At 33.8% G+C, this 26,325-nt stretch overlaps 1 protein-coding gene across 9 annotated transcripts in view; it reads left to right on the top strand.

The window, feature by feature from the left end:
• Window positions 1-26,325, top strand: part of ADAMTS6 (ADAM metallopeptidase with thrombospondin type 1 motif 6) — a 282,437-nt gene that overhangs the window by 135,158 nt on the left and 120,954 nt on the right. For all 9 annotated transcript variants that reach the window (XR_011073073.1, XM_068535408.1, XM_068535411.1 and 6 more), the window contains one exon: window positions 25,824-25,970. Coding sequence is in view for 8 of the 9 variants with exons in the window: in XM_068535408.1 (XP_068391509.1) it covers window positions 25,824-25,970 (147 nt within the window). In the remaining variant the exon portion in view is untranslated. The remainder of the gene's footprint in view (window positions 1-25,823; window positions 25,971-26,325) is intronic.

Genomic DNA, 26,325 nt, shown 5'->3' with positions numbered 1-26,325 from the left:
AACCTGAACTTTTTGGCCAACCCAATACATTGTTGGATTTGATTTGCTAATATTTTGTTGAGGATTGTTGCATGAGAGATATTGGTCTTTATTTTCCTTTCTTGTATAATGCTGGCTTCCCAGAAAGAGTTAGGAAGTGTTTCCTCTGCTTCCATTTTCTAGAAAATATTGTGGAGAATTGGTACAGTATCTTCCTTAAATGTTTAACACAATTCACCTGTGAAATCATCTGGGCCTGGTATTTTCTAATTTGGAAGGTTAATAATTATTTAATTTCTTTATAAACTGTGTGAGTTTTGGTAGTTTGTGTCTTTTAAGGAATTGGTCCATTTCAGTTAAGTCATCAAATTTGCTGACTTAGAGTTGTTCATATTATTTCTTTATTACTGTTTTTCTATGTCTAAGGGATCAGTAGTGATAACCCATATTTCTGATACTGGTAATCTGTGTCGTCTCTCTGTTTTAGTTGGTTATCTTGGCTAGAGATTTATCAATTTTATTGATCTTTTCAAAGAATCAGCTTTGGTTTCTCTATTTTTTTTCTGTTTTAATTTCTTTGATTTCTGCTCTCATTTTTATTATTTCTCTTCTTCTTGTTTTAGGCTTAAATTGGTCTTTCTCTGGTTTCCTAAGGTGGAAGCTTAGATGTTTGATTTTATGTCTTCTTTTTTAATGTATACATTTAATGCTATAGACTTCTTTCTAAGCACTGCTTTTGCTGCATCCCACAAATTTTGATAAGCTGTATTTTCATTGTCATTTAGTTCAAAATACTTTTAAAATTTCTCTTGAAACATCTTCTTTGGGACATGCATTATTTACAGGTGTTCTTTAATCTCCAAATATTTTGAGATTTTCCAACTATCTTTATGTTATTCATTTCTAGTTTAATTCCATTGTGGTTGAAGAACATATTTTGTATGATTCCTATTCTTTTAAATCTGTTAAGATGTCTTTTATGACCTATAGTGTGGTCTATCTTGGTGAATAATCTATGTAAGCTTGAGAAGAATGTGTATTCTGCAGTTTTTGTATGTAGTGTTCTATAAATGTCATTTGGATCAAGTTGATTGATAGTGCTGTTCAGGTCAACTATATCCTTACTGATTTTTTTTTTTTCCTGCTTGATCTATCAATTATTGAAAAAGGGGTGTGGAGGTCTCCAATTATAATGGTGGATTTGTGTATTGCCCCATGCTTTTCTATCAGTTTTGGACTCAAATGTTTTGATACTATTGTTAAATGCCTACACTCTAATTGTCTCCTTGGAGAATTGACCTCTATATTATTATGTAATATCATTCTTTATCCTGAGAATTTTCCCTTTTCTGAAGTGTGCTTTGTCTAAAATTAATACAGCTACCCCAGCTTTCTTTTGATTCATGTTAGCATGGTATATCATTTTCTATCCATCCCTTACTTTTGACTTAGCTGGGTCATTATATTTATAATGAATTTCTTATGTTCAACATACAGTTGGCTCTTATATTTCTATTCACTCTGGTAATTGCTGTCTTTTAATTGATGTATTTAGACCATTTATATTTAAATTGATTATTGATATAGTTGAATTAATATCTACCATTTTTGTAACTTTCCTCTTTGTTGCACTGTGTTTGTTTTCCTTCTCTTTTTCTCCTTTCTCTGGTTTTAACTGAACATTTTATATGATTCCATTTTATCTCTTCACATAGCTTATCAATTATGCTTCTTTTAAAAATTTTAATTGTTTCTCTTGAGTTTTAGCATAAAATTTTAATATAAAATATATTTAATAATATATATACATAGATAAATATATGTTTATATATATTTATAAATTTTTATATATGTTATAACTAATCTAAGTCCCCCTTCAAATAACAGTATCCTCCCTCATGTGTAGTGCAGGTACCTTATAGCAGCATACTTTCAATTCCTCATTCCAATCTCTTATGACAGTGCTGTACTTCATTCCATTTAACCGTTTACTATAATCACCAATATATTGTTACTATTATTATTACTTTTAGGAAACAGTTACCTTTTGTATTTTTCAGAATAAGAAAAATAGATTTTATTTTTGCTTTATTTATTCCTTTTCTGATGCCTTTCCTTTATTTATGTAGATCCAAGTTTCTGACCTATATAATTTTCCTTTTCCCTGAAGAACTTCTTTTAAAATTTCTTTCAGTACAGGTCTGCTGATAATAACCTTCCTCAGTTTTTGTTTGTTTGAGAAAGTATTCATTTATCCTTCAGAGCTTTTGAAGAATAATTTTACTGGATTCAGAATTTGCATGGTGTCTGATCAGAAATTGCTGTTATTCCTATCCTTGTTCCTCTAGAAGTAAGGTTTTTTTGTTTTGTTTTGTTTTGTTTTTTTCTCTGGCTTCTATTAAGATTTTCTTTGTGTCTTTTGTCCTCTGTAGTTTGAGTCAATGTGCATAGGTATAGATTTTTTGGGTATTTATCCTGTTTGGTATTCTCTGAACTTCCTGGGTCTGTGGTTGGTGTCTGTTGTTAATTTTGGAAAATGCGTGGCCATTACTTCAAACATTTATTCTGCTCCATTCTTTCTTTATTCTATCTCCGGTATTCACATTACATATATGTTATACCTTCAGATATTGTTCCAGAGTTCATGGATGTTTTATTCTGTTTTGTTGTGTGTGGGGGTTCTTTTTCACTCTTTTTTCTCTCTGCGTTTCAATTTGGAAAGGTTCTATTGAACTGTCATCAAGCTCACTGTTTCTTTCCTCAGTGAGTCCAGTCTACTAATGAGATCATCAAAGGTATTCTACATTTCTGTTATACTGTTTTTGATTTCTAGTATTTCCTTTTGATTCTTAGTTTTCATTTTTCTGCCTATATTACCTATCTTTTCTTCTATATTGTCTACTTTTTCCATTAGAGCCCTTAACATATTAATTATAATTATTTTCAATTCCCTCTCTGTTAATTCCAAAATTTGCATAATATCTCAGCCTAGTTTTAATGCTTGTTTGGTCCCTTTTAACTGTATTTCAGCATGTCTTGCCATTTTTTATTTAAAGCCAGACATGATGTATTGGGGAATGGGGACTGAGGTAAATAGACCTTTAATGTGAGGTAATAGGCATTCTGTCAATAATTGTTAATGGATGAATGAATGAATGAAGAATGTTTGTATTGTAAGGTCTAACTCTAAAATGAATGTTGTGGTTCTTTTAAGGTTTTTTACCCTTTGGAAAAAGCAAATGAACTTATTTTTTTCTTGTATGGAAACATTTTTAGTCTATGGAACATGACAAACATTTTACTCTGTCAGTTGATTCAGCTTTAGAGCAGTACAGTGCCATTGTTACTTACCCAAACTAGTAATAAAAATACCATGCATGGTATTATTTTCCTATTTTTTCCTATTTATACTAGATTTTATGAATCTACTATAAAATTTTTATATATTTTAAATTAGAACATATTGCTATTATTATTAAAATGCTACTCCATTACTGTCAGGGCCAGGAAGATGCCAAAATTATGTTACCTATTTGTCCACACACACATACATACACACACACACACATATGTATATATTATATATACAATATACATTTTCATATATAGGCTGTCACATATGCAGACATACTCCCATAGTAGCTAAAACAATGATAATAACATAAAGATGTTTTTTAGAAAAGTTCTTATAATAAAGTCTAACAATTAAATTATTTCAGTGATTAAGTCTTTGCCATAACATGCAGTAATGACAAAAAATAGATTAAACCAGTCAGGTAATTACTGAATTAAGTGTCTGGAATTACAGAACAGAGTAGGTGTATGTATGTGTGTTATAGAAATAATAAACCTACTGAAGTAAAATTTAGTCACTCTCAACTTTAGGAACTTTGATAAGGCATTCCCTTCATTTTGCTGGAAAAACAGAAGTGAATTTGTAGGCAGACACCATTGTACTAATTGGTTGATATGAATTTCAGCTGCCATAAACTAATTCATTTACATTCTGCTCATAGTACAAGGAAGATTATAATAACAAAGGTTTCCTTGTTCCAGCTACCTTCCCTATCTTTGCCATGATTTCCCTATCTTCCCTACCTTTTCCCTACACACACACACACACACACACACACACACACACACACAAATACAAATGCACATACACCTATACACCGCACCCAAAATCTTAGTATATCTCAAATAGCTTGTTTCCTCTGGTTCCTGGCATCTTTACAGTTAGATGAAAGGAAAAAAGTGTAAAGTAGTAGTAGAAAAGATGTAAATGTATTACAGTGATTTCATTGGCTTTGGAAACCTAACTTTCAAGTCAGAAATGTTTATACTAAATGTGAACATTGCTTTCTACACATATGGAAAGAGTCTAGGTCCTAGATTCCGTTAGGCACCCCCCTCGTTAAATATCTTCCTAAATAAGTTCAGAATCTTGAGTTCGCTTAGTTTAGTAAATTGTATATAAAGCCCAGAAGTAGAAGTGAAATTCCAAACTCTGTTTTAGAAAACACATGAACAAATTGTAATAACTATCCTAGTGGGTAACTGTTAAATCTAAAAAATGTTTGCCAGATGTGGGTATAGAAGTTTCTGAATACATCCCTTAAATTTCGTCTTTGCTTTTTTTTTTTTTTTTTTTAAACTTTGGGTTTATTTATTTTTATTTTTATTTATTTATTTATTTATGGCTGTGTTGGGTCTTCGTTTCTGTGCGAGGGCTTTCTCTAGCTGTGGCAAGTGGGGGCCACTATTCATTGCGGTGCGCGGACCTCTCATTATCGCGGCCTCTCCTGTTGCGGAGCTCCAGATGCGCAGGCTCAGTAATTGTGGCTCACGGGCCTAGTTGCTCCGCGGCATGTGGGATCCTCCCAGACCAGGGCTCGAACCCGTGTCCCCTGCATTGGCAGGCAGATTCTCAACCACTGCGCCACCAGGGAAGCCCCTCTTTGCTTTTTTATAACAAGTGATTCATAGCCAAGATCAGTTATGAATAAGAACAGATCAAAGAGATTATAAGTGGAAAATAATTGTAAAGAAAGATGTCCCTTTTCTTCCTTTGTATTTTTCTGCTACAATGAGAAGGCTTTGTTTTGAGATTTTATAGTTGTCACAATTTAGACTATAATTATCTCATCACTTTTTGAAGACAAATTTAATCATATTAAAAAGCATAAGGAAACTGTTCTTTTTTTCTGTAATTGTAAATGTGTTATCTTTTTGAAGAACTGATTGATCGTCTACTGATTTTTTCTTTTAGTGGAGAATTTAAAAGTACATGTTCTATGTACTAGTGATTATTTAACAAAATGAAAGGCAGGGTTTAAAGTACCATAGTTATCTAACAAGAATAATGATAATATATTAGCAACATGGTAAAATTGATTGCTTAGACACAAAAATTCAATTAAGCATTATAAGATTTTCCTTAGCTGTACAGATTTTGTTAGGTTTGAAAACATCTATTTTGATTTTTAAAAGAAATCCAGACTAAATGCATATTAAATTTATACTCAGTAGTCTATGTTTACTCTTTTTCATTTTTACAAATCTTCCAAAAGAACCAGTAATAATAGTGTACCAAAATCAAGAGTAAGCTGTTATTTTGTGATACAATATACATTGTATTACTTTTGAAATCTTAAGTGGTCATATAATATATGGTGAAATGATGTAAAATATAATCACAAATGAGCTGCCTCTTATATATCCTAAAAAATACAAAACTTAAATTCTCTCCTTATATATCTCTCCATATCTATCTATCTATCTATCTACCTTCGTATAAAAGGAAATTTTGTTTTGTTACATATAGTTTCAAATGAAAAAGTATCAGTTTCATAGAAAACTATGTACTTTACTAAAAAAAGTATTCGAGAAAAGCGTGTGTAACAATAGATTAATATATATGATAGACTCTCCCTGAGTTATAGAAGCTTAACTTAACGAATAACCTTTAGTGCATAATCTCTCAGTCTCTATATAGCCACCACCTTGTCTCTGACTGGTGATGCCATTTATTTTGACCCCAAACCTCTCCTCTCCCCCTCTTATTACTTTTTATATGATACTACATACTTTTAGTACATTATTTACTATCAAGAGAGGTATACATGTATGATACTTACCAAATTATGTCTCATGATTTACAGTTGATCAGTAGGTATTCTGTCAATGATGTACAATTTAATTGATTCCAGAGATTCACTGAGCACCTGCTATATTTACCTAATATAGAATGTATTGTGTATACAGTGATAATGAAGATAAAGGCTCCTCTCCTGAAGGAAGATGTCTTTTTATTCACTTTCTCTTTTCCTACTCTTGGTCAGTTTTCCAACTCTTGATCAACTGCTTCAAGAACATCTTCTAACTCACTTCTTTTTTTGTATTCTTTTTTCTTCCAGTTTTATTGAGATATAATTGAATATAACACTGTGTAAGTTTAAGATGTACAGCATAATGATCAAACTTACATACATCATGAAATGATTATCACAGTAAGTTTAGTAAACATCCATCATTTCATATAGATACGAAATTAAAGAAATAGAAAAAAAATTTGTGATAAGAACTCTTAGGATTTACTCTCTTAGCAACTTTCATATGTAACACATGGCAGTGTTAATTATATTTATCATGTAGTTACATCCCTAGTACTTATTTGTAAGTGGAAATTTGTACGTTTTGACCACCATCATCCAGTTCCCCCTCCCCCTACCCGCTTCCTCTGGTAATCACAAATCTGATCTCTTTTTCTATGAGTTTGTTTGTTTTTGAAGTGTAACTGACCTACAACACTATGTTAGTTCCTGTTACACAACACAGTGATTTGGTATTGTTATACATTTCAAAATGACCACCACAATGAGTCATTACCATATGTCACCATACAAAGATATTACAAAGTTATTGACTATGTTCCCCGCACTGTACATTTCATACCCATAACTCATTTATTTTGGAACTGGAAGTTTGTACCTCTGAGCCAAAACGAAAAGCAAAACTGCTAGGTTGGGGTTATGTAGTGTTCGTGGTATATCTTTATGAAGGAAAATAAGAAAAACACAAATTTTAAGATTCAGACATAAAAGAGTCAGAACCATTTACCTACAGAACTTTTTGATAATACTTACAAGTACCTTTTAGTACTTCTTCAGTAACTTTCACTTATCTTTTCCTTTAGTAAACCTGCTTTTCTTTGAGTACTATTAATTCTACAGAAAAAAAATTAAAATGTATTCCACTTTGTTTAATTGTTAGTTCCAACAGTGTTGTCATATACTATTTTTCATTTCAGAGGCACAGTTTTAGCCTGTAAAATAGGTTAAATAGGCTTGTGTAGGCTACCCTGGACATAGAAAAATAATTTATATTATTATTTCTGGAGTAAAATGTTTCAAGGTCCCCAAAATTAGCTTTAAAACTTTAGAACTAAGTCAATTTACAAAGGCAAGTCAGCTATCTTGTATAATTGGTCTGAAAGGAAAATTTAATTGCTAAATTTTAGAACAAAGTATTCTTTATATGTTCAGGTACATGTAATTCACTATATATTTTCTTTTAAAATATTTTACTTTGAAATATTCTGTGTTTGTGTATGTATGCTTGTATGCATGTGCGCATGTGTTACAACAGGCATCCATGAGCACACCAATCAGATTTAACAAATGTTAGTATTGTTCCATTTTTGTTTTGGAGCTTTTATTGTTGTTATTTTCAAAGGTTCCCTGTGCCAAGATCATGTTGCTTTAATTACCATAGTTTTATAACAGATATTGAAGTTCTCCCCTCCTTCTTCAAAATCCTCTTGGTTTTTTTCTGACCCTTTACTTTCCTATATTAGTTTTGCAATCTTAATGTCAGTTTTCATAAAAAATATATGATAGGATTTTAATTAACCTTTTTATTAAAATGGCATTGATAGGTTAACAGGTGCTTTGTATGATTCCTGAGTGTTTCTCCATGCACTGAATGAACACCTGTTCTCATATGGGGTGAAGTCAAGAACCTAGGTTGCACTTTAGTGAGAGGGACCATCCAGGTAGGACTGTGCCCCAGAGAAGAGAAACCCTGCTGGATAGGGCAGGTGAAGAAATCAGGCCAAATGAATAGAGTGCCTTTTTTCCCCCTCTAATGGTATAGTTGTAATTCTTAAGATCCTATGTTATTTAAAATTATGTTTTTAAATGTTTACATATGAAAAAATTGATTAACAACCAGAGTTTCAAACTCACTGCTTTACAATTTTTCCTACAGAAATTAAACTGCTAAGGGTTTTGATCAAACCGGACAAACCTAATTGCATCATCTTTTTCTTTTTAACCACACTCCACAGCCACTGTCTTCTCTGTCCCTTTTCCTTGACCTTATATTTTTGCCTAGAGCAGCACAATGCATAAGCATCAATAGTTCTTAACAAAAGCACACAAAACCATGAGTAAAATAACACTCTAATAAAGCAACTATGTGTTCCTATGCTATAGTCATAAGCTTTTATTTTCTAAATTGGTCTAGTTCCCAATACCTCCTGCTATATAATCAACAGGATCTATTTAAAGTAAATTATGTTAACTAATTAATTAAGCACATCATGTCCAATTCACTTTGTGAGAACTTTACTAGTTTAGTCTGCCAGCAGTGTTTAGATAAAAATTCAGTCAGGAAATTGTCAATATCAGGGAAGTCCTGTAGATAGCTGTAAGTGTGTATCCCAGAGGGTGAAGCATAAGGGAACCTGGGCTACATACCCAGAACTTTAATACCACTAAGCCCAATGGAATCCCTGATCAAAAAGAAGTGGAATACTGGTCAAGGTCTCAGAGTCTCAGGAGTAGATGAAATAATCAAGGAATTCAGTTACTAAAGATTTATGTGCAAGGTAGTGTCTTTTTCACAAGAAGTAGGACCAGAGCCCAACAACTACAATTACCTCAAAAACTAGAACTGAACTGGACCAACAACATGCCATATTTATTGCTGTTCCACAAAGCTATTGGCTTCAGTCTCTGTATATTCTCCCTAATGGTGAACAAAGTTAGTCCCAGAACCCATGAGCAGAGTTGAGCCTTCCTGTACTTGTGAGTTATATAACTCTAGTTATGGTAATTTCAAGAACAAGTGCAGAAAAAAATTAAGTTCATTGTAGTGAATATGGAGCGTCAGATTCTATGGATTCCATGCTTTATAAGAGAATGTTTATTAGATCTGCATTTTAACCTTGTGAGTCTCCTCAGTTTATCCAAGTTAAATCTCAGCTGATAGATTTTTCGTTCACTTCACTAACCCTCTAAGTGTTCATCTCCGATTATTAAACTCTGATCAGATGTTAAGTACTGTGAATAAAACAAAATATAAAAAAAAACTTTCTGCTTAGTGAAGTAACTAGTATAAATAGATCCCTGTGTCAAGCCATACATAAGCTTAAGATGTATTATTAACAGTCACTTGGGAAGACAGTTTGGCATTTTCTTACAAAGCTAAATATATTCTTACCATAGGATCCAACAATACCGACATGTAGAATTCAAACCATTACAGGTTTTAGAACATATAATAGAAGTAAGACATAAAGAATACTAACCATTAAGTATGATTGACCAAATTAACTACATTAAAATTAAAAACTTAATTGAAAAACACCATAAAATGAAAAGATAGGACACAGTGTAGGAAAAGATGTTTGCAAATGACATGCAGCTGATGTAAGGAACTCCTACAAATTAAATATACAAAGTACTTGAACATTTTGCAAAGGAAGAAATCCAAATGCTTGATAAACATATATGTCAAAAGATGTTCAATCTGATTAATAATCAGGAAAATATAAGTTATATCCACCATGATTAGCACAAATTTAAAAGTCTGAAAATACCAAATATTGGTGAAGATGTGGTACAACTGGAATTCTTATACACTATAGGTGAGAATGCAAATTGGTGCAACCACTTTGAAAAGCTGTTTGGTATTATCTAGCAAAGTTGAAATTTTATCTAACTATGACCCAAGAATTTATTTTCTACAAATATCCCAGAGCAGTGGTTCTCATATTGTGGTCCATAGTCCCTGGGATTCCCAAAGCACTTTCAGATTAAAACTACTTTCATAGTAATACTAAGACTTAATTTGTCTTTTTTTTTTTTTAAACTGTGTTGTTTACTCTGCGCAAAAACAGTGATGGGTATGTACTGGCACTTTAGCATGAATCAAGGCAACCATACTAATAGTCATTGTATTTGTCACCATCATGCCAGTTTCACTTAAGAATGTCTTTGATGAAGCAAAAGAATCATTAATTTTATTAAATCATGACCCTTAAGTACATGTCTTTTATCAAATCATCTGTATCACAAAATGGGAAGTATGTAAAGCACGTTTTGCTCCATATCTCAGATGAAATAGCTGCTTTTTCCCTGGAACACAATTTTTTTTTAAAAGAACAAATGAGAAGCTATGAGTTGTTGGCAGAAATTCACTTGAAAAATGAACAAATGAGCTTATTGTTCAAGGAAAACAACCATCATTATTTATTGCCAATGATAAAATTTGAGCTTTTGAGCAAAAATTCAAATTTAGGATAAGTTCCAGCTGTCAATATGAGCTTGACAGCTTCCTAATGCTTAAAGACTTTTCCAATGAGATTGGTGATATTGATGAAACAGGATACAAAGAGATCACTGATAATGGATTCAGAATCCACATTGCAACTAACCTTTAAGAAATTACTAGTTGTCAAGTTTTCTTGTAGAATCAAAAAAAATCTATCATTATCTGAAAGGGCTAACGAAAATACTCTTCCCTTTTCTAACTATACATTAGTGTGAGGCCAGATTTTCATCATATACTTCAACCAAAGCAAAATACCACAATAGACTGAATGACGAAGGAGATATGAGAATCCAGCTATCTTCTAGTAAGCCAGACATTAAAGAGATTAGCAAAAATGTAATTAAACAATGCTATTATTCTCACTGACATTCTTTTGTTTGGGAAGATTTTTTAAATTAAAATGGTTATTTATGTTAGCATGTATTGGGTTTATTATTACTTAAAATGAATTAATAACTATTTTAAAAGTTTCTCAGTTTTAATTTTTATTATGATAAATATCACCACATACACCCTCATAAACAAAAGATCTTTGGGGTCTTCAATATTTTTAAGAATGTAAAGGACACCAAAAGTTTAAGAAGCTGTTTTAGAGATAATCTTACATATATGACCAGGAATTATGTTTAAGAACGCTCATAGCAACATTATCCATAGTAGCCCCATATCAGGAACCACAGCAAATCCTTCATCATAGAATGGATAATTAAATGGTGTATTTATAAAGGAAATCTATATAGCAGTGAAAATGAGTGATGTATATAGCTAGACGGCTCAGCAGAGATGATGCTTTCTAAAAAATTGTTGAATAAAAGAAGCAAGTTTTAAAAGAATATATACAGTGTGATTCCACTTTTATAGATTTCAAAACCAGGCAGAGTTAACATATATTGTTTAGAGATGCATAGGGAATGATAACCACAGAAGTCAAGATAGTTCTCTCTCAGGGGAGGAAGAAGAATATAACTGTTAAGGTGAATACAGGAGACAAGCTTTTATTATTCTGAAAATGTTGTATTTCTTAAATTTGGTAAGAGATAACATGGATGTTTGCTTTATAATTATTCTTTAAAATGTAAATATATGTTTTATTCTCTCTTAAGTATGTATGATATAAAATATCATATATTATGAACATAAGAGAATAAATTAACCTCAGAAAAACAAAACAAGATAATATAATTAAGAAGTATGACAAGGGAGTTAATCTGACTGGTGACCAGTTTCACTTGTGTTGTATGCATTGCCTGCTATGAAACTCAAATAGAGTCACATAGAGTCAATAAACCATCAAACTTTTACATTATTTTTAAACAAAGCTGAAGTTTATCTTGAAGCAATTTTTGTTAGAATGATTCATAAGATCTCTATTTCTTGAGTTCTTGTTCAAAATGATTTTATACTCAGTTTGGCTGGATGCAAGATTTTTCCTAGGCACTGCTCTATTGTGTGCTGGTGTTAAATGTCACAATGGAGAAATCTGAAGTTAATCTGATTGTTTTACTATTACAGGTAATTTGTTCTTTTGCCCTGATTGCCCAAAATATATTTTATTTTTGATGCCCAGTAAGTTTACTAGGATGTGACTCAGTGTGGATTCACCTGTGTCAGTTTTTCCTAGTAGAATAGTTCACATTTGATGAGATTTTAGCCATTTTTGTTTCTTGAACTTTTTCTTGTATTTTTAAGTCACTTTTCTTTCTGTTTATTATTTTGATTCTTCTCTTTGGGGACAACAGTGATATATATATTGGATTCCTTTACTTTGATCCTTTTAAACTCTTTGTACAATTTTATTTTGCTTGCTCTTTTTACTTATATGAGGAATGTTTTCAGCAGTTGCCTTTTTTTTTTTTTTTTTGCTAACTCATCATGGTCTTTTTCCTGTGATGGTTTTATTCAAACCCCCCCACACATTTATTTCCTCTGACAGTTCATGCTTTCATCTCTCATCTTGCCGTATCTTCCCTGATTGCTTGTATCTCTGCATTAAATTCTTGTTTTTATGAAATGATGGCTTTGTTAAGTTTGAGTTCATATGTGTCCAATTTTTATCTTTCCTGTAGCAATATTTTTTTCTGCCAAGTGTCCCTCATCTTCTGTTTGTATTTTCCTGTTCTTTTTTAAAAAAATTATTTAGTATATTCTAGACATACTTCTTGTTCCTTTTGAATCACACATCTTTGAATGAGTTTGATTTTTCTGGATGAACTACTTGTAGAAGGTTTATGTTGGGTAGGCACCAGAGCTACTTTCTCAGCAGGAATTTATTACTGATATACAGTATTGTATGATTCAAGTTCTTTAACCCTGCATTTCTTTAACAACTGCTGGCAAGATAGAATCTCTCTTTCACCTTTCCTCACTGACAGACTGATTCCTACAAATATGGTTTTTATGACTCCCCAGTTAGCCCCATCTACTCTTCCTCTGACAGCTAGAACAAGGGTGTATATTCCAACAGTTTGCACCCTTACACCAATTGCTTATGAGAAAGTATTGTTGGTTTTGTGCCTCAGATTGTTGCACTTAACTTTGGAGAACATGCTCTACTCGTTTTAGCTTAGATCACTTCTTCTTGTCCCCTCTGTGTGTCTTTCCACATTCCTCTGATTTTTCTGTATTCAGTCATCCTCCCACATACATTATGATATGGTGGTTTATGGTTTTAGAAGTTTCCTACTTTTCATTAAATGTAAAGTTTGTGTTTCTTTTTTCTTATTTTTCTTATTGCTTTTGGGTGATATCTTAGAGGAAAAGGGAAAACTTTTTACTCACAATGTAGAAATAAGAGTGTCCTTTAAACTTTTGAAATAGATCAGAAGTACTAAGATATGAGAAAGGGAATTTCTGATCTTTCATTTGTTTCCCCTGGGAGATTTAGTTGAAAATCTTCAACATATAATTTATTTCCTGGGAAATAACTTACTTTGTTTTAATAGATTTGGGGCTTCATTTTCTGAAAAATTAAGACTAATTTTGAAGTACTTTAGTTTCAGGATTACTTAGCTTTCCATAATTGGGTATGTTATCCTAATCAACTACAAACTTCTCTCTCATTGAGTTTGAGGTTTGATTTTACCTTATTTATAAGCTAATAAGTTAGCTTATTACCGTTGCATGGATGCTAGCAAAAGACATGAGATTCCTGGATCAGAGACTTCAGCACAGCAAGCAGCATAAGCATCAGCATATTTATTTTGGTTCCTTTTGGCCCCAAATCCCAAATGGGCAACACAGTATGGCCCAGATGAATGCCACACATGTAGTGGGTTTGCATCAAAACTGAGAAACACCGAGCTTGGGAAATCTAATACTTTTATAGCAAGTAGTAAGTAAACGTGCTTTGTCCAGGGGGAGATGTTACCTCATTTCCTAAAGTTGTCCTGAGGAATGGCCTGGGTTAAGAGCAGGCCTTGCAGACTTGGCATACTCAGCAAAATGTGGGGGAATCACAAGAGGCCTAAGGAAGACTTTCTCTCCCGATTTTCTCTCTTTCTCTAACCCTCCACAAATGAGAATCATTGCCTAATCTATTAATTTTATTAAAATTAAATGATTAATTTTATTAAACACATAAAACCAACCATTGAAGTATTCTCTTGTTATCACTATTCACTCACTGGGGTGGGCGCCAGGTTCACCAAACTCTTTTTTTTTTTTTTTTTTTCCACACACACACACTGTATTTTATTTTTACAAGAGATAAATAGACTGACACCAAGCATTGTACATGGATGACCACAACAAAAGCAACAATGATTGCAATTACCAAACATGAAACACACTCATACTATGTCATAATATTGACATTCAGTCCAGTAATCCTCCACTGTAACAGCTCCTTTACTTTGCAGTGAAAATTGATTTGTATATTCTTTGCCTCTGAGTCCTTGTTGGATTTTTTAATTCAGACAGAAAGTCACAAAAATTATACTCATCCTCATCAGTTCACTCAGTCCCATGTAATTAAATTTTTTTTTTCATCTTGATCTTTTGTTAGCACTTTTATGAGTTCATCAGTTTTTCATTAGAGTTCTGAAAATGCTTATTCACTCAGTTCAGCAGTACAGTCAGTTACCAGAAACCTGTACTTGTCAGAGTCTTTTCCATGAATTTCTTGAAGATGAAACCCTTTTATAGGAACATATTTGCAAAAGCATCAGACTACACCCAGAACTGTCTGTAAATGACAAAAGACTTAAAAGTGACCACAGTTAAAAATTTGATGAAAGTTCATAATAATGCAGTTGACAAGAAAATTAGTTATTTCTGAGATATACATTTTAAGGTAATAACTAGGATTATGACTTACAACATTATACCAGAACATATAAGATTTTTAGAAATTTCATGTAATGTCTGAAACATTTATATTAACATATTTCCATACAAATAACCCAATGAAAGTTTAGTATTAGTTGTTTTGTTTGTTTGTTTTTTTATGCTGCAGGTTCTTATTAGGCATCAATTTTATACACATCAGTGTATACATATCAATCCCAATCGCCCAATTCAGCACAACACCATACCCACCCCACCGCCGTTTTCCCCCCTTGGTGTCCATATGTCCGTTCTCTACATCTGTGTCTCAACCTCTGCCCTGCAAACTGGCTCATCTGTACCATTTTTCTAGGTTCCACATACATGCGTTAATATACGATATTTGTTTTTCTCTTTCTGACTTACTTCACTCTGTATGACAGTCTCTAGATCCATCCACGTCTCAACAAATGACTCAATTTCGTTCCTTTTTATGGCTGAGTAATATTCCATTGTATATATGTACCACATCTTCTTTATCCATTCGTCTGTTGATGGGCATTTAGGTTGCTTCCATGACCTGGCTATTGTAAATAGTGCTGCAATGAACATTCGGGTGCATGTGTCTTTTTGAATTACGGTTTTCTCTGGGTGTATGCCCAGTAGTGGGATTGCTGGGTCATATGGTAATTCTATGTTTAGTTTTTTAAGGAACCTCCATATTGTTCTCCATAGTGGCTGTATCAATTTACATTCCCACCAACAGTGCAAGAGGGTTCCCTTTTCTCCACACCCTCTCCAGCATTTGTTGTTTGTAGATTTTCTGATGATGCCCATTCTAACTGGTGTGAGGTGATACCTCATTGTAGTTTTGATTTGCATTTCTCTAATAATTAGTGATGTTGAGCATCTTTTCATGTGCTTCGTGGCCGTCTGTATGTCTTCTTTGGAGAAATGTCTATTTAGGTCTTCTGCCCATTTTTGGATTGGGGTGTTTGTTTCTTTAATATTGAGCTGAATGAGCTGTTTATATATTTTGGAGATTAATCCTTTGTCCGTTGATTCGTTTGCAAATATTTTCTCCCATTCTGAGGGTTGCCTTTTCGTCTTGTTTATGGTTTCCTTTGCTGTGCAAAAGCTTTGAAGTTTCATTAGGTCCCATTTGTTTATTTTTGTTTTTATTTCCATTACTCTAGGAGGTGGATCAAAAAAGATCTTGCTGTGACTTATGTCAAAGAGTGTTCTTCCTATGTTTTCCTCTAAGAGTTTTATAGTGTCCAGTCTTAGATTTAGGTCTCGAATCCATTTTGAGTTTATTTTTGTGTATGGTGTTAGGGAGTATTCTAATTTCATTCTTTTACATGTAGCTGTCCAGTTTTCCCAGCACCACTTATTGAAGAGACTGTCTTTTCTCCATTGTATATCTTTGCCTCCTTTGTCATAGATTAGTTGACCGTAGGTGCGTGGGTTTATCTCTGGGCTTTCTATCTTGTTCCATTGATCTATGTTTCTGTTTTTGTGCCAGTACCATATTGTCTTGATTACTGTAGCTTTGTAGTATAGTCTGAAGTCAGGGAGTCTGATTCCTCCAGCTCAGTTTTTTTGCCTCAAGACTGCTTTGGCTATTCGGGGTCTTTTGTGTCTCCATACAAATTTTAAGATGATTTGTTCTAGTTCCGTAAAAAATGCCATTGGTAATTTGATAGGGATTGCATTGAATCTGTAGATTGCTTTGGGTAGTATAGTCATTTTCACAATGTTCATTCTTCCAATCCAAGAACATGGTATATCTCTCCATCTGTTGGTATCATCTTTAATTTCTTTCATCAGTGTCTCATAGTTTTCTGCATACAGGTCTTTTGTCTCCCTAGGTAGGTTTATTCCTAGGTATTTTATTCTTTTTGTTGCAATGGTAAATGGGAGTGTTTCCATAATTTCTCTTTCAGATTTTTCATCATTAGTGTATAGGAATGCAAGAGATTTCTGTGCATTAATTTTGTATCCTGCAACTTTACCATATTCATTGATTAGCTCTAGCAGTTTTCTGGTGGCAGTTTTAGGATTCTCTATGTATAGTATCATGTCATCCGCAAACAGTGACAGTTTTACTTCTTCTTTTCCAATTTGTATTCCTTTTATTTCTTTTTCTTCTCTGATTGCCGTGGCTAGGACTTCCAGAACTATGTTGAATAATAGTGGTGAGAGTGGACATCCTTGTCTCGTTCCTGATCTTAGAGGAAATGCTTTCAGTTTTTCACCATTGAGAATGATGTTTGCTGTGGGTTTGTCATATATGGCCTTTATTATGTTGAGGTAGGTTCCCTCTATGCCCACTTTCTGGAGAGTTTTTATCAGAAATGGGTGTTGAATTTTGTCAAAAGCTTTTTCTGCATCTATTGAGATGATCATATGGTTTTTCTTCTTCAGTTTGTTAATATGGTGTATCACATTGATTGATTTGCATATATTGAAGAATCCTTGCATCCCTGGGATAAATCCCACTTGATCGTGGTGTATGATCCTTTTAATGTGTTGTTGCATTCTGTTTGCCAGTATTTTGTTGAGGATTTTTGCATCTATATTCATCAGTGATATCGGTCTGTAATTTTCTTTCTTTGTAGTGTCTTTGTCCGATTTTGGTATCAGGGTGATGGTGGCCTCATAGAATGAGTTTGGGAGTGTTCCTTCCTCTGCAATTTTTTGGAAGAGTTTGAGAAGGATAGGTGTTAGCTCTTCTCTAAATGTTTTATAGAATTCACCTGTGAAGCCATCTGGTCCTGGACTTTTGTTTGTTGGAAGATTTTTAATCACCGTTTCAATTTCATTGCTTGTGATTGGTCTGTTCATATTTTCTGTTTCTTCCTGGGTCAGTCTTGGAAGGTTATACCTTTCTAAGAATTTGTCAATTTCTTCCAGGTTGTCCACTTTATTGGCATAAAGTTGCTTGTAGTAGTCTCTTAGGATGCTTTGTATTTCTGCAGTGTCTGTTGTAACTTCTCCTTTTTCATTTCTGATTTTATTGATTTGAGTCCTCTCCCTCTTTTTCTTGATGAGTCTGGCTAATGGCTTATCGATTTTGTTTATCTTCTCAAAGAACCAGCTTTTAGTTTTATTGATCTTTGCTATTGTTTTCTTTGTTTCTATTTCATTTATTTCTGCTCTGATCTTTATGATTTCTTTCCTTCTGCTAACTTTGGGTTTTGTTTGTTCTTCTTTCTCTAGTTTCTTTAGGTGTAAGGTTAGATTGTTTACTTGAGATTTTTCTTGTTTCTTTAGGTAGGCTTGTATAGCTATAAACTTCCCTCTTAGAACTGCTTTTGCTGCATCCCATAGGTTTTGGGTTGTCGTGTTTTCATTGTCATTTGTCTCTAGGTATTTTTTGATTTCTTCTTTGATTTCTTCAGTGATCTCTTGGTTATTTAGTAACGTATTGTTTAGTCTCCTTGTGTGTGTCTTTTTTACGTTTTTTTCCCTGTAATTCATTTCTAATCTCATAGCATTGTGGTCAGAAAAGATGCTTGATATGATTTCAATTTTCTTAAATTTACTGAGGCTTGATTTGTGACCCAAGATGTGATCTATCCTGGAGAATGTTCCGTGCGCACTTGAGAAGAACGTGTAATCTGCTGTTTTTGGATGGAATGTCCTATAAATAGCAATTAAATCTATCTGGTCTATTGTGTCATTTAAAGCTTCTGTTTCCTTATTTATTTTCATTTTGGATGATCTGTCCATTGGTGTAAGTGAGGTGTTAAAGTCCCCCACTATTATTGTGTTACTGTCAATTTCCTCTTTTATGGCTGTTAGCAGTTGCCTTATGTATTGAGGTGCTCCTATGTTGGGTGCATATATATTTATAATTGTTATATCTTCTTCTTGGATTGATCCCTTGATCATTATGTAGTGTCCTTCTTTGTCTCTTGTAACATTCTTTACTTTAAAGTCTATTTTATCTGATATGAGTATAGCTACTCCAGCTTTCTTTTGATTTCCATTTGCATGGAATATCTTTTTCCATCCCCTCACTTTCAGTCTGTATGTGTCCCTAGGTCTAAAGTGGGTCTCTTGTAGACAGCATATATATGGGTCTTGTTTTTGTATCCATTCAGCAAGCCTGTGTCTTTTGGTTGGAGCATTTAATCCATTCACGTTTAAGGTAATTATCGATAAGTATGTTCCTATGACCATTTTCTTAATTGTTTTGGGTTTGTTTTTGTAGGTCCTTTTCTTCTCTTGTGTTTCCCACTTAGAGAAGTTCCTTTAGCATTTGTTGTAGAGCTGTTTTGGTGGTGCTGAATTCTCTTAGCTTTTGCTTGTCTGTAAAGCTTTTGATTTCTCCATCAAATCTAAATGAGATCCTTGCTGGGTAGAGTAATCTTGGTTGTAGGTTCTTCCCTTTCATCACTTTAAGTATATCATGCCACTCCCTTCTGGCTTGTAGAGTTTCTGCTGAGAAATCAGCTGTTAACCTTATGGGAGTTCCCTTGTATGTTATTTGTCGTTTTTCCCTTGCTGCTTTCAATAATTTTTCTTTGTCTTTAATTTTTGCCATTTTGATTACTATGTGTCTCGGCGTGTTTCTCCTTGGGTTTATCCTGTATGGGACTCTCTGCACTTCCTGGACTTGGGTGGCTATTTCCTTTCCCATGTTAGGGAAGTTTTCGACTATAATCTCTTCAAATATTTTCTCTGGCCCTTCCTTTCTCTCTTCTCCTTCTGGGACCCCTATAATGCGAATGTTGTTGCGTTTAATGTTGTCCCAGAGGTCTCTTAGGCTGTCTTCATTTCTTTTCATTCTTTTTTCTTTAGTCTGTTCCGCAGCAGTGAATTCCACCATTCTGTCTTCCAGGTCACTTATCCGTTCTTCTGCCTCAGTTATTCTGCTATTGATTCCTTCTAGTGTAGTTTTCATTTCAGTTATTGTATTGGTTATCTCTGTTTGTTTGTTCTTTAATTCTTCTAGGTCTTTGTTAATCATTTCTTGCATCTTCTCAATCTTTGCCTCCATTCTTATTCCGAGGTCCTGGATCATCTTCACTATCATTATTCTGAATTCTTTTTCTGGAAGGTTGCCTATCTCCACTTCATTTAGTTGTTTTTCTGGGGTTTTTTCTTGTTCCTTCATCTAATATATAGCCCTCTGCCTTTTCATCTTGTCTATCTTTCTGTAACTGTGGGTTTTGGTCCACAGGCTGCAGGATTGTAGTTTTTCTTGCTTCTGCTGTCTGCCCTCTGGTGGTTGAGGCTATCTAAGAGGCTTGATGGGAGGCTCTAGTGGTGGGTAGAGCTGACTGTTGCTGTGGCGGACAGAGCTCTAATCCACTTTAATCCACTTGACTCTTGATGGGTGGGGCTGGGTTCCCTCCCTGTTAGTTGTTTTGCCTGAGGCAACTCAACACTGGAGCCTACCTGGGCTCTTTGATGGGGTTAATGGCAGACTCTGGGAGGGCTCATGCCAAGGAGCACTTCCCAGAACCTCCGCTGCCAGTGTCATTGTCCCCACGGTGAAACAGAGCCACCTCCCGCCTCTGCAGGAGACCCCCCAACACCAGCAGGTAGGTCTGGTTCAGTCTCCCCCAGGGTCACTGCTCCTTCCCCTGGGTCCCGATGCGCACACTACTTTGTGTGTGCCCTCCAAGAGTGGGGTCTCTGTTTCCCCCAGTCCTGTCAAAGTCCTGCAATCAATTCCCACTAAGCTTCAAAGTCTGATTCTCTAGGAATTCCTCCTCCCGTTGCCGGACCCCCAGGTTGGGAAGCCCGACGTGGGGCTCAGAAGCTTCACTCCAGTGGGTGGACTTCTGTGGTATAAGTGTTCGCCAGTCTGTGAGCCACCCACCCAGCAGTTATGGGATTTGATTGTACTCTGATTGCGCCCCTCCTACCGTCTCACTGTGGCTTCTCCTCTGTCCTTGGACGTGGGGTATCCTCCTTGGTGAGTTCCAGTGTCTTCCTGTCGATGATTGTCCAGCAGCCAGTTGTGATTCTGGTGCTTTCGCAAGAGGGAGTGAGAGCACGTCCTTCTACTCTGCCATCTTGGTTAATCTCCACCAAACTCTTTTGTTCTTTTTGTTTTTTTTTTTAAATTATTTTTTAACTCAAGAGCAGAGAGTTGAGTTTATTTTCTATCTATCTATCTATCCTTATTTCTTGGCACAACATCATTATCAGTCCCAGCAAGGCCCCTTTTTGTTTCATATATGTGTGTATATTTCTATATTCCTATTTTCCATTCCCATTTCTTCCCTCCCATAGATAACTCCTTTAATAAATTTGATATCTATATTTGAATTCATATGTATCCTTGCAGAATATTGCAGGTTGTTTTATATATGTCTGTGTTTATTTTTTAACTTTTTAAGTTTGAAATGTTTTCAAACTTATGGAAAATTTGGTACAGTAGAAAGATTTCCTGTGTGTCCCGGAGTCAGATTTAAAAATTGTTAATATTTTGCAACATTTCTTTCTCTCTTTTTGTATATGTACATGTATTTTTTTCTGTACTATTTGAGAAGAAGTTGTAGACATGTCCCCTATCCCTAACTATTTCAGCATCTGTTTCCTGAGAAGAAAAGATAATCTCTTACATAAGAGTATAATTATCACATTAGAAAGTTTAACATTGATACACTACTATTATCTGATATATAGTCCTATTCAAATTTCCTCACTTGTCCCAGCAATATTTTTATAACTTTTTCCCCCTCCAATCCAGTTTCTGTTGCATTTGGTAATGTCTCTAAAGTCTTTAATCTGGAACAATTCCTTGGCCTTTCTTTGTTATTTGATAAGATATATGTAATTTTTGTTTGCATGTATGATATAGTGCTATAGACCTTGTTCCTTTTCTCAATTTTTTCAGTGTTTTTAAGATCTACCTATATTTATGTGTAGACATCTATCTTGTTTGTTGCTTCCAACTTCTGCTTAGTATTCCATAATATGCATCTGCCAAAGTTTATTTATCCATTCCCCAGTGATGAATACCTAGATTGTCTTCAACTCCTTGCTATCATAAATAACTCTGTCATGAACATCCTCATACATGTTCCCTTTGGGAATATTTCTGGGATATCTCTCCAATAACAGGATTGCTGGGTCATAATGTTTCCTCTATTTAATATGACCAAATACTGCTGAATTGCTCTCTGGAACTGCTGCCTGACCACACTATGACTGTTGTGTGCTAAGATCCCAGTTTCTCTACACCACTGTCAACACTTAGTCCTAGGTAGCATTCTAATTTTTGCCAGTATGATGGTTTAAAGTAGACTCGTTTATTTTCTCTAATCACTAGTAAGTTTCATTTCTTTTGACAAACTCCTCCCTGATAGAGTTTCCTCAGGAAGGAGCTTATCTGTAATATATATGTGTATATATATACATACACACACACACACACACACACACACGCACGCACGCACACACACAGACACTCTCTCTCTTTCTCCAGCTTGGTCAGTGTATTAGAGGGATCTTTTGAAGCTGATGTCATGAACGGCAATTGTAAACTCCCATTTCACTTTGTGTCACTGTCAGTGAACTAGTTGACATTGGTCAGGTCATTTCTGGGTTGTCTTATGTTTTAAATATAAGCTGCAAAAGTATACATTCTCTTAGACACCTGAAACTGAAATCCTTAAGACAGCTATCTGCATCTGACACTTAAACTATAAGGATTGTAAGTAGAACTAGAATTTAATACTTGAGTTAATTAGTTTTTAAATCGTTTCCCTTATATACTTCTGAATTTTTTTTTAACATCTTTATTGGAGTATAAGTGCTTTACAATGGTGTGTTAGTTTCTGCTGTATAACAAAGTGAATCAACTATACATATACATATATCCCCATATCTCCTCCCTATACTTCTGAAGTTTTAAAAACTATGTACCCTATTGTTTATTTTTCAGTTGATGTCCAAAATTTTTTGTCTGACTAATTGCAAAGGATAGAATTTCTAGAGTACTGCAAAAATTAGTATGTAAAAAATAAAAACCTCCTTTAAATATACCTGATTGAATCTAAATGCCATAGCAATTTGGTAACCATCATTATGCATTTTAAAAATACACTAACAGGGGACTTCCCTGGTGGTCCAGTGGGTAAGACTCTGTGCTCCCAATACAGGGGGCCCAGGTTCGATCCCTGGTCATGGAACTAGATTCCACATGCGGCAACGAGGATCTCACGTGCTGCAGCTAAGACCCTGTGCAGCCAAATTAATAAATAAATAAATATTTCTTAAAAAGATTATTAAAAAAATACACTTAACAGCTTCTTATTTTATAGCCAAAATTTGCATCTTTTTTCCCTCCTTTAACTCAATATGTCTGCTCTTCCTTTCCCTCCCAGAATATCAACCCTAATGTATATTTTAATATTTTTTAATATACTTTTAAAATATGTTTTTATGCTTAAAAGTATTTTTAATTATATCAAATATCTCTGTAACAAAACAATTTAAGTTGTAATTACATTTTTTAAATTTCCTGTGATCATAAAAATTTTTTTTCTGAATTATATGTTCATTACATTACAACTATTAGTTAATAATTGATTAGAAGAATATATACATATTATGAATTTTAATAATTAAATATAAAAATAAAGTTTCTGTTAGAAGATGTATCTTTAAATGTATATTTTCAATTACTGCCGTTACTTCATTACTGCTAGAATGAGGCAGGATTTCAGCACCAATTCAATTTCTTTATTTTGTTTCTATAGATGTGAATGTTGAGAAAATTGGATCACATAAGTAAATAGATAAGATGAAAGGAATTTATTATAGAAATATCACTCTGTTCTTTGAGCTCCTTTTGAATTCTTTGTCAAAACGTAACCATGGTGATCTATCATCAAATTTTTTAACAACCCGTCAGCTGTTAATTTGATTATATCTTCCTATAAACTTGTTGAAAACAAGAAACTACGTATGTTATTCAATCAATAAAGTCATTCTTTTTCTCAGTGCTGACCCTAAATGTTTCCAATTGTCTCTTTTCTTGACACCCATTTTTTTAGAGCCAAAGGCAATGAACTATTGTAAAATTATGGATGACTGAAAGATAAGTCTTACTTTTATAACGTGGGAGAAATATGATTTCAAAAGAGGCTTTACTTTTTTTTTAGAAAAGAGTAAGTAAGGAAGTTGGGAATCTCAAAAGTGATTTTCTGAAAGCTATCTGTGCCTGCCTACAACTATCTTAATATTACTCAGAGATTTGTATGAGACTACTGATAAAAGGAAATAATATTTTTTAAGCTATCAGTATCATCATTTGAAAAGAATCATAGTGTAATCACATCGTAGCATCAACCTTTGAGAGAAATGTAGAATATTAAGTTTATTGAATTATAAATTTATAGTAAGGAATTTTTAATGTAAGTCTATAGCTGATTGTTTTCACAGAATATATGTCTAATTCAACAAACAGTAAATTCCACCATTATGTTCCTAGAAGAGGTTGACTTGAGTGTGTTGATGTCAAACACAAGAAGACTAAGTATTGATGTTTTTGGAAGGTTATTTGGTTATTTGGAAGGGCTCTCATATGATTCTCTTCCTTTGCTTATGTTAGTCCCTATACCTGAATTATTAGTTCCTCCTCCCTCCTCCTGCCATACACGGACATATTATATGTCTTTATTATAGCTCTTTTATATTGTATTTATGAAAGCCAGTTAATTCACCTTCCTGAACATGTCTCAAATCTAATCCCACTTCTCTATGCCGTGCCCTAGTTCAGACCTACATCATTTCTTAATTGGTTATCATCTTCTCTCTGCGCTCCCTGGCTCTATTCTCTTTCCACTCTATTGTTTCCACCACAGAATTACTATAATGATCTGTCTAAAATACAGGTCAATTCCACATTTTCCTACTCAGAAATCTTCAGTTGCTCCTTCTGACAAATCTTCAAAGTCTGTACACTGCCAAAAGTATTGATATTTACTTTCATTTATTATCTTGTCATTATCTGTTCTCAACTCTCTCTCCAAATTTTTCTCCAGCAACTATTCTTATCTGTATTATACTCATGTCACACAAATTACTTATTCCCTTGAACACATATCATGGTGCATTTATTAGAATGTCACAGTGGACACAATAAGGATTTTTTTTAGTGATTTTCACCTAAACTTCTGGCTACTTGTGCTGAAAGGCTTAAATTTATTCATATGCAGTGGATAGATCCTTTACAGAAAAATTTTATGATTTATCATTGAGATATGTTTTTAAATCACATTGATAACACTAAGCATGGCTACAGGACACAGGAAAAAATGACAAAGAAAAGCTTTAAAAAATCAGGGAGGCCATGGTAAAGAAAAGGCTATATTCATAATCCTTAAATGTATCAGGATTTTTCAAAAGGTGTTTTGAAGACACATACACACACAAACATAAATTATATAATGTATTTAATTCTCCTTTATCCATATTAATAAGAAAAAGGACTTTTATGTTTGGCCTATAACCTAGAACTCTGGCTCATAACTATCTTTTCATAATTCCCTTTTGGATTCAGCAAGTGAGGTAGCTTGAACTCTAGCATGTTAGAGGTAGGTTCTACTAACAATTTCAACACTTATTAACTGTGTGATCTTTAATAGGTTAATTACCTTTAGTAAATCTCAGTTTTTCTCATTTATAAAGTTAGAATTAATATATATCCCCTCTCTGTTCAAGGAGAGACTGTATCATATGAAATAACATTTGAGAGTATATGATAAATTTAAAGAGATTTAGAAATATATTGTATCATTGAATTATTCCTTAATCTCTTTAACATCAATTCTATATTTCCTTAGAGGATCTGGTCTATCTTGATGGAAGCCATATGTTGATAAGGCTAATAAATGATCAAATAAGGAAATAAAGGATGTATTGAGGGTTTGTTTGTTTTATTTTTTCTTATTTTTTTCTTTTATGTTTCTTATGTTTCTTCCTTGTTAAAACAGTTTTGGTATGAACCATGATGGAATTGGAAATTCTTGTGGGACGAAAGGTCATGAAGCAGCAAAACTTATGGCAGCTCACATTACTGCAAATACCAATCCCTTTTCCTGGTCTGCCTGCAGTCGAGACTATATCACCAGCTTTCTAGAGTAAGTAATCTCTGGAGAATGATGATGAATTGCTCCAGAAGTAAGCCATTGATAGAAGCCTAATATGTAGTGCTTCAAACTTTGCATAATGAGTAACTTTTATAGGGCCCAGTGTTCCCATATTTCAGGCTGTTCCCAAAATACTTTACTATATCATTGTGGCAAATTTTCTCCTGCATACTCAAACAGAACACAAACTGAACAGATTAGGGGAACTGAAACGAGGCTGTAAAAGGGGTTGATGATGTGAGTGTTAGAAATGTTAAATAAATGGGAAGCAATATCAGAAAGAATTTAGATTTATATAATTTAATAGCGCATAAGCCAAGCTTTAATTCAGTGATTACATATTTCA

The sequence above is a fragment of the Eschrichtius robustus genome, chromosome 2, assembly GCF_028021215.1.
Source record: "Eschrichtius robustus isolate mEscRob2 chromosome 2, mEscRob2.pri, whole genome shotgun sequence".
Taxonomy (NCBI): Eukaryota; Metazoa; Chordata; class Mammalia; order Artiodactyla; family Eschrichtiidae; genus Eschrichtius; species Eschrichtius robustus.
Note: the sequence above shows the minus strand (reverse complement) of the source record. Positions and strands in the feature narration are given on the sequence as shown.